General features: G+C 37.3%; 1 protein-coding gene across 4 annotated transcripts in view; it reads right to left on the reverse strand.

The window, feature by feature from the left end:
• Positions 1 to 13,732, reverse strand: part of NWD2 (NACHT and WD repeat domain containing 2) — a 51,155-nt gene that overhangs the window by 20,183 nt on the left and 17,240 nt on the right. For 3 of the 4 annotated variants that reach the window (XM_015862508.3, XM_085545592.1, XM_015862509.3), the window contains exons 2-3: positions 8,206 to 8,294; positions 3,333 to 3,449 (exon numbers count right to left, since the gene is read on the reverse strand). In XM_015862508.3, the coding sequence (XP_015717994.2) occupies positions 3,333 to 3,449; positions 8,206 to 8,294 (206 nt within the window). Of the gene's footprint in view, positions 1 to 3,332; positions 3,456 to 8,205; positions 8,295 to 13,732 lie in introns of those variants that run through there. The other variant, XM_015862512.3, reaches the window with a different exon arrangement.

The raw sequence follows: 13,732 nt of genomic DNA on the forward strand, positions 1-13,732 counted from the left end.
CAGAGATAAACATCACATTAAGGGCCATATACCCTTTGCCTGCTGCATGAATGAAGACCAAGGCTCCCCAAGAGAGGAAAGTTACATATACATTTAATTACTGTTTCTATTTTGAAGAGTTTTAAAAAATACACCGAGCTCTCCCTTGACACTGAGAAATTTTCTACCTGTTGATTGTCCCAGAACAGAATTAGTGTCTTCAGACCTCAGCTTAATGACAAGATTAATGCCAGGAAGTCCTATGGAGACACTGATGATATGATGTATGATTCCACTTATGTTAGTGGGAATTACTATTTGAATGGCTTCAAATCAGATGCTGAGTGAGAAGAAAATTCATAGTTTGATATTTCTCCCTTGGAATAGATTTTACTAGGAGAAATGGGCTGTTGTGCCCATGGCCAGTTTCAGCTATTTCTCCTCATTACCCGTAATCTAGATCTGCTTCCTTGTGGAAAATTAAATTCTTGAGAGTTCCTAACTTCTGTTGAATTCCTGTGTGCTTAGCATTCCTCCTAAACGGACTGTTTTAATATAGACACATTTTGCTGACTTTACCCTCTCTAACTTTAAATGTGAGGCTGTTTTCCCAGGATAGAAAAAAACAAAATGTAATTAAGGTATTCCAGAGCCTGTATGTATTCAGTTTTCCAATTAGGAATAAATCCTAAGGTAGACAGTACAACTGAACTGGGAGTTGAGGAGATTCAGGAGAACTGAAGTAATACAATTTGGATTTTTCTTTGAGTTAGAATGCACTTAGAATTAATTATCAAGCAAAGAAAAACATGTAGCAGTGCACTTCACAAATTGATTAAAGTACGTGTTATACTGAGGGAACAAAAAGATCCAGAGATGTAGACAACATTTCACTCCTTGATTTCATCTTAGTTCCAGGGTTATTTGAGGACATGACAGACATTGTAAATTTTTAATATTAAGCAGAAATTCCAGTGGAATTTCAATTTTATTAGGCTAGGAGTTTCTTAATGGCTTATGAATGCTGAATTAACCATAAGCTGTCAATAATTTTAGAGGGTTAAAGTAAATTACAGTGTCAGGTAGTACAGAGTAGGTAGAAAACGAAGAAGTAGAATGAGGTCTTCTCTTCTTTGGACCACGTGATTTGAATGACAGCTGGGGAGACTCTCTTAGATTTGTACCTGCTGTAGCTTCAAGCTTAGTCTGGATCCAGATAAGTATTTATGTTCTTAATTTCTAGACATTTGCCAAATCTACTCAGTGTTTTCTAATATTTGATTTAGTTATTATCCTTAAGCAATAGTAGTCATAAGTCTGCTCCATAAATCTGCTCCTCATCCTTACTGTTAGTCAATTCCAAATTACACTGAAGTTGTCATTTTATTTTTTTGGTATAAATGTGTCCAAAGGAAACATAAAGTAATGAGAATCTGTCTGGAACCATTTTTATGCTTATTATGTGTCTAGGTTGTGTGCCTCCTTGTACTGTTAGAAGTATGCTGACCCTAAGAGACACAGAAGACTTTACTAAAAGAAGTAAAATAGAACGTATATCATTAATATAAGACAGAAGAAGATATCCTGGGGATAAGCAAACTAAATATGAAATTTCTTAATCATTAAGAATTTTGTTTATCTGTATAATTTTGATACCTGCAGAGAGCTGGCCTTTCATCTGACCAGGCAAAAGAATGTTTTGTTCTTGACAGAATCAGTACCTTTTTTTATATAAATACCTGCCAAAGCTTGTCCTTTCCTAATTACACATCCAGAACATGCTTGATAGGCTTGTTGCAGTCAGGGCTGAAGATGACCTTTGTTGGTTGATTTAAACACGAATGAATAGTATTTAGAGATTAGAGATATTTAACTGAAGACTTATCCTAACATTTCCACAGTCCTACAGATATGCATAGAAGAATGATTTTATACATCCCTCATTTAATTTCATCTTGAGAAAGCTGATAATAATAATAATGGAAGTATTTACCTTCCAGAGAAGTAATCTTGATCACAGCAAATTCTAGATATTGTCATCATATTTGTATATTCCTTTCACAAAGTACCTCTCTCATAAAAAATAAACCCACATTCTTCCTAAATCATTTTGTATTTTGCTTCATACTTTAATGGAATGTTTTAAATGTGCAGTTCATACCACTCAGTTGCCAAACTCATTAGAGAAATTCCTTGTCTAGGTCTTATTCAGAAAGCTTAAGATAAACAGCCTTACTCTTCATAGATAATGAGGATATGCTGCTCTTAAACAGCTTTATCAAAGTTTTTCTTTGCATTGAAGACTAATGCAGACAGTGTACAATGCATTTAACTACTTTTAAAATATTTTTCAAGTGATCTGTGATGAACTGAAAACATGGCATGAATCTTTCCAAGCACAGGAGAGAGAAAAGAAATATCACACTATTTTCAATTATATAGTTAATATAAAACCAGTGACAACAAAATCTATTGTAGATGATTCATTGGGAAGGGGAAAAATATACCTAGCAGCACTGTATGTAGTCTACTCCCAGTGCCTTTCAGTTATTTATCCCAATGCATGATTTCATAAATTCAAATTGCTTCATCTGAAGAACACTGACTGTTGAGCTTGATATAGAACAACAGGTCCGTTTATTGAAAGATAGCTCTGACATTAAAAGAAATGGGTAAAGATTTATAAAGCACTTCTGTACAAGCATTGTGGTCTCTCTTGTAGGTTCAACAGAAAAAGACAGTGAAGATGTATCTGTTCTGTCAGCTTTACTGACTCTTTAAGAATCTTAAAGGCAATGTTCTGGCAACAATAAAGAGAAGGCAGTGAGCGGGAAAAATCAAAGTATCAGAGCCTCCTCAGGTTGTCTCTGACCTCTAGTCTTTTCACGCACTAATATATGGCATGCTAACTTGGGCTTACCACACAAAGCAGCAAAACGCGTATCAGAGCAGATAGCTCTCGCCTGCTGCTGTGCTTTTATACTTAAGTTCTTCTATGCCAGCCAATAATGCATGTCTGAAAAGTGCCAAGAATTAATTAGTGGTGGCCTTCTTACACAAGCAGTCCATCTCCTGTTGAAGTGGTAGAACAATCGCATCTTGTGGTTTCTAAATACATCTTGCCATAGGGACTGCTCATGAAAGATCTTTCCTTTCTCTCTGCTCTCAGTGAATAATTTGTTATTTGACAGCTCTGTGTGGGGAAACCTTTGGCTACAGTATACCACATGTACAGCCAGGAATATAAAATACTTCAGAAAGAAGAAAAGAATATATTTGTTACTGAAACATGCATGTTAGCATCATTAATAGTATATTATTGTTGTAAAGGAAAACATTATTTTTATACCCACAACAAAACATGGACCTGCAGAACTTTTCAAGCAATCTTCTAACAGCTTCATGCGAGTCTTCTGCAGCTCAGGACTGTCCCATTCATCTGCCTTGACTCCCCAGTATAAATCTATAACCTGGAAAAAAAGTACAAAAATATTGTTAATCTAGAATTTGCTCTTTCTACCTATCAAATTAAAAATTAACTTTGACGGCATGCTGTGTGCTGCTAAGCACTGTTCTGCAGTGCTGTGAAAAGCAATGAGATCTACACCCAGTCCTTCAACAATGGCAATCTGAGCTGCTATTTTCCCTCACAGACTTTTTTCTGTATCAATTGTAAGTACTGGACTGTAAGTACTTGGACTGGGACTGTCTCCCATTTTATATGCATATTTTTTGTGCAGAGATTTGCATGACAAGATCTTGATTTGATGTAATCTTTATTTTCTAGTAGATTGCATATAATGGATAGGTAAGAAATAACGACAAAAGCACTGATAAAATGCTGGCTCCCTGGAAATTAATGGAAGTTTTGCTGTAGATCTCATTGAATATTATGACTTGACACCCTGTGTCACTTGTAGCCACAGGATATAAAATCATCCTGTGCACATGGCTCAAAAGAAAGAATATGTGCAGTTCTGTAATATCATACTTCCTTTGTTGGCTGGCCTTTGTTACTCTGGGAGAAAAGATTGTACAGATATGCAATAGCAGACAGCTTGCTGTTCAGCCTTTCATTTACAGTTGCAGACTTGGTTTTGTGATGGTAATGGATTGCAAACAAACTCTTAGAAGAAACTGGAATATAGATGCTAAATGTATTTCAAGAAATTCAGGGACAAAGTATGATTTCTCTACACATTTTAACTAAAAGGCTGAATCCTTAATGTGGGCAATTGAATTTAAAAGAATAGGGATTGTATGCGTACATTTCTTACTATTGGAATAACAATTATGACACGTGCTACTATATTCTAATTTAAGCTACAGTTAACATGTAACTTGAACAAAAGAGTCCAAATTGGCAGTTTTAATGAACACAATCAAAATTGTATTAGACATGAATGTATCCCAATGTTAGCTATTATATTGTTTGTATCATGGGAGCACTCTGCTCTTGCTGTCAGAAACACAAAACTGACTGTTGCCTAAAAAGATCATAAAATCAATCTGAAGGTGTAATATAAGAATTAATAGTAAACTGCTGTACAAGTAGAAGTCTGGTTAATAAGCTTGGGAAATTTCTTCAAACAACAAGTGACAAAACTTAAGAAGCCGTCATCCTAGAACTACTTATGCTGATGTTTAACTTTATTACTAATATTCTTGTTGGTTATTTCAGGCAGAAAAGTTTGGGACCTGTTGATGGTGTTTGCTAGAGTAGGAGCCATGTTGTCAAACACAGCAGGTAATTCACTGTCTGACTGATGATGAATGAAACAGCCCAAGGTATGAATGAAGCTTGAACTGGCAAGAAAATATTTTTAGCAAGTTCTGTTCCAAAACTTTGTTGGAAAAAAAGTCTTCTGTTTATAAAGCTGCTTCTGAAACAGCTTTCCTATCTCCCACATTTTCACTGATTTCTGTCCTTTTCTCTTCTAGTCTCATTAGGAAAAAGTGTTCCCTGCTTTCTCCCACTCATCTGTTATTTATCTATATGACTTCATTACTGAACTTCGCATTGCATTCAGCTGTCTTATTGCTTGAATGATATATGATAGAGCTCAAGTATTCTAGTCATAAAATCAGAGCATCTTAGCATACTGTTTGAAGCATTTGAATTAGTGGTTGAATGAATTTATTGTACTGAAATATAAAGGAAATGTCTATTTTAATTAACCGTTCAGATATCAGATAGCACTGTAAATGTGAGGAGGAAATTATCTGATTTTGTAGTGGCTTGGCACCCGCCTTCCATATGTTGCCAGTTATAGATTATTTTTATTGAGTAACTTAATTTTGGTGTGTAGTATCATAATGTGTGTTATAATTTTGTCTTACAAGAAGATGTATTTTAGCCATGAGACTGCTGAAGGCACCAGCAGTTTCAAAAGGATGAGCTCATTGGTTATCACTTATGCTACCTAAAATAAACAGGATTTACAAAATGAAAGAAATGAAACAGGACAACAGCTGTGTCTCATGTTGAACTATTTTTTTTACTCACACTTGAAGAAACTGCTTGACCTCTCTCTGACTTTCAGTAGGGCTGTCACAATGAGATGACAGCTGGTTAAACAAGGTGGGCTGATTCTGTTCTGGATTACCTTCACACTAGTCACTTAATGGTGACTTTTCATTGATGATTCATTGTTTCCTTTTGCTTATTTTAGCTTCTGATCTACTGAATTGACAGTGTCATGGATTTTTCTAATTACATGGAGTAATTTTAACTCTCTCACTTCCTACTGCTTAAAAAGGCCAATATATATATATATATATATTTCACTCATGCAAAGATTCTATTTTCTTCCTAACAAGTGTCACACAGTGAAAATTATTTGAAACAGTCCTTTTTCCCCAAGAAAAAAAGAATATTTTGTCCCTTAACTATTGTTAGTTATCCTCCAAAAATTTTATATTACAACTGCTTTCTTTAACCACTCTGTATCCCTCCACTTCCCCCAGATATTATATTCCAGGTATAAAATACCATGCCTCCTGGAAGCAGGCTTCACAACTTTGCTTCTGTCTTAACCAATACCTGTTTTTCAGCAATATTTGCTGACTCAATGGAAAAGGAAAGCATGCTGAACTGTAAAATCCATAGAATGATTTAACTCATCAAGTTCTGCTTCCACATGCATGGTAGCCATGTTCCCCAACAGCTCCCAACAACGTTAGGATTCTTGACAGACCTCAGGTTTTGCAAGGCATGAAACATTTATCAGTGGAACCAGATGACTCAATGGAAAGTGGAAAAATGAATGTCCTGGAACGTATTTCACTTAGGTCATGATTTGTCACGCAGAGGGTGTCTCAGGACAGCCTATATTTTAACATCGTTGTGGCAGTTTAACGTGAAGCTGCTCATGTTTGTTCAGTACAGGATCAGTTAACAGGATGGAAAGTTACGTGTTATGCTCTGTGGAGGGAGATACAAGTTTATCACTTTATCTGAAAAGTACATATTACTTTATGGGCACCACTGCAGTAAAATCTGCAGGCTGGACTTTGCATACTGAGGTAAGAAATACAGTGTATCAGGAGTGGAAAAGGCAGAAATGACCCTCTCCCTTGGTAACCTTGTGTTCAAGTTTTCCTACTTCCCTTCCTCAGCAGTGTGGTAACTTCCTAGCTGTTTCCAGAAACGTATCAGTGGAGCTGTCTCTTACACCTCATATTACATATGGATTCTCCTGATGTTGAAACTGTAAGATAAAACAACTGATTCTGTGAATACTGTCTAGAGTAAACTCAGTTATTCCTCCCCTAAAGGCTACGTTACAATCCATCTGAAGACAGGCATGTTTTTTTTTGGTTTTTTTTTTGATACAAAGAATTCAACAGACTATGATTTATTTGGAGGAGACATTTTCCTCCTGTCAGACAAGTCTCCTCAAAAATGACTCCAAAATTAAGATACTGAGAGAGTTTTTATTGGCATTTTCTGTGATTATCATGCAGTGGTAGCAAGAAAAAAATGTTTCCTCATTTTAGTATCTTTTGATATTCCTTGTGTATACCACTGCAGCTGGGGCTTCCCAGTCAGCTGATGAACTAAGATCTTCAAAGTAAGTTCTTTCATAGCCTTAATCAGGAATCTCTGTTATTTACTACTATGCAGACTCAACAACTTCATTGTGACTCAGGGAATTAAGACCAAACACCCTAATTCAGGAACTTGTTATTTTGATTAAAAGCCAGCTGAATGTATGAATAACACTGTGAGGGACAGGATGCTGTCTAAAAGGCATTAGCTTGCTGACAAGTGAGCTAAACTCTGGAGAGCTGAGTTTTGGGGGTCATTTAGATGGGATGGTAATATTAGTATGTGAGAAAGGCTTGAAGATTTATGATCAGATTTTTTAAAAAACTGAACATTTTTACGACATTGTGAGTTATATTTGTTACTCTTAAAAGAGAGCTCATTGCAGGCCAGCTGACATAAATGGGTCCAATTAACTTTACTGGACTATGAATTTGGCTATACCTGACTTAAATCTACCAGTGATTTTACTGTGGAGCCAAATTCAGGCACTTTAAATCAAATGCATCTGTATTATTTACTAATTGGATCTATCCAAAGATGTCTATGGGTCTTCCATTACACAAAGTAAAACCTGAATGGACTGAAGCAATAGGAATTTTATGGTTGACACCAAAGGAAGCAAATTCTACAGGACATAATCAAAATATGAATTTTGTTGAGATGTTCCCCATTCAATTCAGTTTTTAATCAGTGTTTCAGTATTCACCTTGTTATTTTCCACGTGATAGTGGAAAACGAATCCATAGGTAGATATAACAACTATAAAACAACACAGATGGTGCAATGCAATGCTGATGATGTGAAACAGAAAATATTTTGCAGGGGTGACATTAACCTCAGTATACAGAGCACAGTAACTCAGCTCTGATATTATTTATTCTTGAGTACAGAGGTGGTTTGATTAAATTCCTGATGTGAAGGTGCCACTTTGTTCCCATACTGCTTTTTCCACCAGTGAGTTTTTTCATCTGTTCAGGATTTACCTCAATATGCCTGTAAAATAATTCAAGTGCATTGGTGCAATACAATTAACGTACAAAATACACTTTTCTGTAATTTTATATTTTAATAGTAGTAAGGCAACAATTACAGCATTTAAAAATATTATCCATTCTAAATACAGTGAATTGCAAGAAATTGTGTTCAACTTAACACAAAGATTCAATAAAACTTACCTGAAATTCCAGCCCATAGTTTTCCCTGCAGAATTCTCTCAGCTTAGGATACACATGCTCTCTTAGGGCACTCCTTTCTGCTATGGTATCTGTGTTGGAAAAAAAGATGTTACAATATTTAAATGAACTTTCTTCTTCTAGTCAGAGATACAGACTTATTACATAAAAAGAGCCCTCATAGACACATACTTGTAGTGGAAATCTAGTACTGGGATTTGATTTCCCGTCTCTATGTTGTACTTTGTTCTTTTTCACACAAATGACTTTGTGTGTACAATGGTAGCCCCTATAGTCATCTTCATATTGCAGTGTGTATTTCAGAATAGTGCAGCTGAATTAATTTTGCCATTCAACAGTAAGAATTTCTTTACCAGTTTGACTTCTATTTAATTCTTACAAAGATAAATTATACTAATTAGAAACACTGCAGAGCAAAGAAATACACACAAAAAAATGTATTTAGAAATAAATTAAAAGCATTAATTAATGGCATTGTGTCAAATGCTATCACTTTCTTCAACAACTTCATTTTGATAGCACTATAAAAGGAGGAAGGAAATGACAACATCTTATTTATGGTATCTTTGGATCCTGGTGATTCCTGCTACCGCACTAAATGTACAGCTCTGACATCTTCATCCTACTCTCACCATGCAAAACAATGGTTTTTTTGATAACAAATTACAATACAGTAACTAGATGTAAGAATTAAGTTACTTTGAACATGTTCATATGAGGCACATAAGAAGCATACTGCCAAATTTGAAATAAATTTTAGTACAGAGAACTTGTACAGATAATAAATTTTATTGTCTCTCCAAATAAGATTAAGATATGTGATGGATTATGTAGGTCTACATTGTGACCAGTGTTGAGTAAATTAAGACACAAATGGATGACACTGTTGCGAAGTTATTTGCAAAAATAAAGCACAACTGTTGTTAAACAGTGTTACATTATGAATGATGGAGAACATCTACTGCAGTTAAGGTGACATTTGTACAACAGCAGTGATACAAAATAATAGGTTAAATCTGCAGTGCAAAGCTTCTGTGCCTCCAACCTGAATGCTGCAAATAGGACAGGCCTTCTGAGCTGCTTGAGGAGGAGTATGGCCCCACTCCCTCTCATCATGCTACCCTCTTGGCAAGTTTTTTTCTCCTTGGCACTGGAGAGGCCACACCAGGAGTGCTGTGTTTTCTGGGCACACAAATCAGGAGGATGAGCAAGAAATTGGAGAGGCTACTAAGATGGTCAAGAGCACAAAGCCTGCAAGTGGCTACTGAGGGATCTGAACTTGATTGGTTGTGCAAAGTGGAAATAACCTTGGTCTACAACTACAATGATGTAGTTTAAAGATAGTGGAACCAAGTATTACAGCTTGGGAAGTTCATGTGGGCATAAGGAGAAGCTTTTTATTCTGCAGGTGGGTGGTAAATCACTGCAGTCAGCTGCCCAGGGAGGCTGGAAATCCCTGTCCAGGAGTTTTAAAGTCTCAACTGGACAAGCCCATTGTTGGCCAGGTCAATGTTGGCAGCACTTCCAGAGCCCTGATGGCCTCATGAGTCCCTCTTGCTACCGGCAATCTAGTCCCTCAGAAGAACCCATAGGTCTGGCTTCATCATCCAGTGTACAGTGCTTGGGAAGATTTCTGCTACTGTTTGTACCAGAACAGGCAAAACTATAGAGCAAAATAGCTGGTGCTAAGGATCATGCAGTACATGTTTGGGGGCATTTTACTCCTCACTGAGTTAAATCCTTATGATTATTTGGAGTGCATCAGGTTCTAGAGTTTGCTTCATTTGACATATTTCACATATTTTTTTCTTCCTCTAATAGCCACTGAGGCCCTCTGATCAACCATTGATACAAGATAATAGATTTTAATTTCCCCAGGCAGATCTACCAAAACTCAGTGTTGTATCAAAACAATTAGGAACACTGAGCTAAAACAAAATGATTCTTGCCTCTGTATAAACTGAAATTAGTCACAACTATACTTTCATTAATAAGGAAGCACCAACTCACAGGTATGATATGTCCTTACTTAAGTGATCGGTATTAGAGCAGATAGATCATATGTACTAGGGAACTAAAGTAGGCTAAGATGCAGGAAAAGAAAAAATAAAATTACCGAGAAAAGGCAAGAATTAAAAGTGAACATTATTGGCCAATAGATGGGAAATAAATCGCCTGAGGTGTACAGCAGGCAAGATTGCATTCTGCTGCTTTCCAGCTGTGCCCACAGGACACCCTGCAGAGCCCCACTGACTCCACTTTCAGGATGTGGCGTTGCTCCCTGTGGCATTACTTGTAGAAGCTTGCTCCGAAATGAAACAACACATTGCAAGAGCAGTGTAATGTTTCTAATGCCTTATAAATCAATCAGAAAGAGACAAAACCTTCCTTCAACTAGAATTGTACTCTGGGCAAGAAACTCAGCATACCCATCATGCATTTTTATTCCTACCTCCAAGTTTAATGGAATGTGATTATCTTACTGAAGTTTGAATGTGTTGACTACATTAATGGAATTGAAGAATTCCTGTATTCATAATGATTTGTGAAAATTTGATGAAACTGAATTACATCTAGTTAAGATGAACTGCAGTAATTAGTATGGATGGCAGATAAGCTACTTTAATTAAATAAAATCTAATCTGATTTACTCTGACAGCAAATCTGTGAAGCTGGCAGTTTCCAACAAGGATGTCACAGAGTCAAATTCCGCCTTCCAGGATGCTGCAGTCGATGAACAGATTAGCTGCATGACATTCTGCTAGCAGACAACATGAGCTGTGAGAGAAGCTTTATGCACCTTCTAATTCTGATTCTTTGAAATCCAAATGATTGCCTACAACAAACCATAGGAAGTCTGTATTTGCAAAAATGTAAGGAAAGTTTTTTTTTTTGTTTTTTTTTTTTTTTTAAAAAGACCCTAAGCCCATCTCCAGTGTTTAATAAAAAATGGCATTGTCTTATGTGAGACAGTAACTAGGTGAACCCATACCTTTCCTACAAGCTTTTGCCAATTCAATGAGCCAATTCCCAGCCACATCGTCCTGCCCAGCCCTACATCTTGCCCTAGTGCAGCCTTAACCTTTTGTTTGTCTTTGTAGTTAGAAATCCATCTTTTCTTGACAACTCTAAGGCAGAGGACAGGCTCTTCCCGACTTGCCACATGGACACTGAGTGAAATACCCTGGCTGGCTCCAGCAGGCTCAGGCCTATTGGAAACCCTCAGAAACCAGTCACTTGGATAAGGCATGCTGCCAGAGCCTCCCCCCCCCACCCCCAGGCTCTCACTGCATTCTCAGCACACATCTGAGGACTGCACTGAATTAGCACGCACGCTTTTACAGCCTCTCTGCCAAGTAGTAGGCAATCACTGTTTAAGCACGACTGTGTGTGTGAGGTGTGATTTCTGAAGGCTTCTAGCTCAGTCAAATCACTGCCAGTTTTCATTAGAGTACTCCAGGGTGCTGCTTCTCACTGTGAACTATTTCCATGCCAAAGCTTGACCTTCAAACACAAGCTGTTTTCCTATTAAACTCGCTTCCCTTATTTTCAGTAGGGAAAGTACATATTATATTCTCATGTTAGTAAATAGATGATGAGTATGTACAAACAGTCACCAAACATTAATCTCTGGGATAAAATATGTCATGGGAAACAGCCCGGTTGAAAATTTCAAAATATACATGCAAACAAATGGAAAGAGTTAACACTGAAACCCTGTGGAAATCACGCTTTTCCAGTTTCTCTGCCCTCAGCCTGCATGCTACCCAACCTCTGCCCTCACTGGTGGCTGCAGTGGTGGAGTCATTCCCCAGCTGCATTTCCAAGCAATGGAAATGTTGCTTCAAAGCATGGGCTGCAGTCACACTTTTATTTGATCAAGGCTTGACACAGCTCTGTGAGAAGGCTGCTCAGCACCATCTTGTTATTGTGTGCTTGCATGGTATTGTTTCACCTCTGGTCACCCAGGGAACTCCCTGTGTACAAAGAAGCAGCAGCTCTTGTGTCCCTTCTCTGTGCTCTATGTCCCAGTGCGTCACAGTGTGTTGGTACAGAAGAAGCTCATCAGGAGTCCCGGCCTCACCTCTTTCACAGCCTGCTTCTTTGCTTGCTTTGCTCATAGCGTAATCATGACATATAGGTTTACTTTAACACAATTTTTGTGCATTTCTGGAAGTCTAGGACCCTGAATGAGTAGTGGACAAATTAAACTAGTTTTGAATGCATATCTACTTAGAGATCTACCTATCTGCTTCTCTTAAGTATCCTAAATGCTTATATTTGCCAGGTCGGTGGGATAGATTTTTGCCATGGGAACTTTTAAATGCATTACAGTACTAAAAATGCCAGTATTGTATAACCTTTGTCTATAACTGCACTGAATATCCATGAATTATCTAAAGATATTATGCAAATAAGGTTAAAAATTACCTACCAGCAATCGTAAGGAAGTGGCTGCCAAACTTCTTAATGTTAGTATGCTCCTGTCACATCCAACTACTCAACTGAATTATTCGTTTTACACTGCCCTTTTTTTTTTTTTTTTTTTTTTTTTTTAAACTAATACTGCACAATAGCATTGCATATTACCCCTGTAACTAAAAGCTCTGAATATCAATGGTTAACAAATGTCCCTAAATATTGTGGAAAACTTGTCTCTGAAAATAATACCATAATAATAAGTCATTTGCATTTCTATAGTGCCTTTCATCTGAAAATCTCAGAGCACTTTGCAAACAATGAGTTTGAATCATGTAGCTGCTACAGAGGTAAAAACGACTTGAGTTTCCCAGCATCCCGACTTCCTACAAAATTAACTCTAAAAGCTGTTGGCATTTCCTTCCCTTGGGATTTCTATGCATGGAGAGCATTACAATGTGCATTCCAAGCTACCCAGGGCTCTTTTTAGATAGACTGTGAAAGGAAATGGACTGGTTTAGGTTATCTCTTTCAAAGAGCCCTTTCTGAACACCACTGCCAACCCTCAGTTCTCTACCTTCAGGTCTTCAAAAAAGGGGAAAGAGCCACTTGGCATGCTGAAGGCCTTTACTTAATCAACCTAATAACCACAATGGCCTGTAACTCTCTAGGTGCTGAATATAAAAACACTACTGCAATGGGGAACACAGCTACTTGTCTTAATCCCAGGCTCCCAGTATGCGCAGAATGTGTATGAGTGCTGGACCACAGAGGGGCCCTCAGTTCCTTCTCAGTGCTCTGGCCACCAGGTATACTTTATAACAACACTGGTGGCACCTCCCCTTCCTCAGCTGTCTTGATTCATAAAAAATAAACAGAAATACAACAGCTGGTTGAGTATTTGAGACCAAAGGAAAGGCTACCTGGATTAAACTCAGTCGAAGTATTGAAAAATAACATTGAAATATCAAGTAATCCTGAAGCGTGTCCCTCAATTGCAACAAAAAGACTGAATACAACTACCAAATTGTGATCCACATCAGAACATCTGACCAAGTACTTTTTCCCAACAAAAAATATAACTACCTGA

This window comes from Coturnix japonica, chromosome 4, assembly GCF_054131305.1.
Source record: "Coturnix japonica strain WE chromosome 4, WE-NBRP24, whole genome shotgun sequence".
Taxonomy (NCBI): domain Eukaryota; kingdom Metazoa; phylum Chordata; class Aves; order Galliformes; family Phasianidae; genus Coturnix; species Coturnix japonica.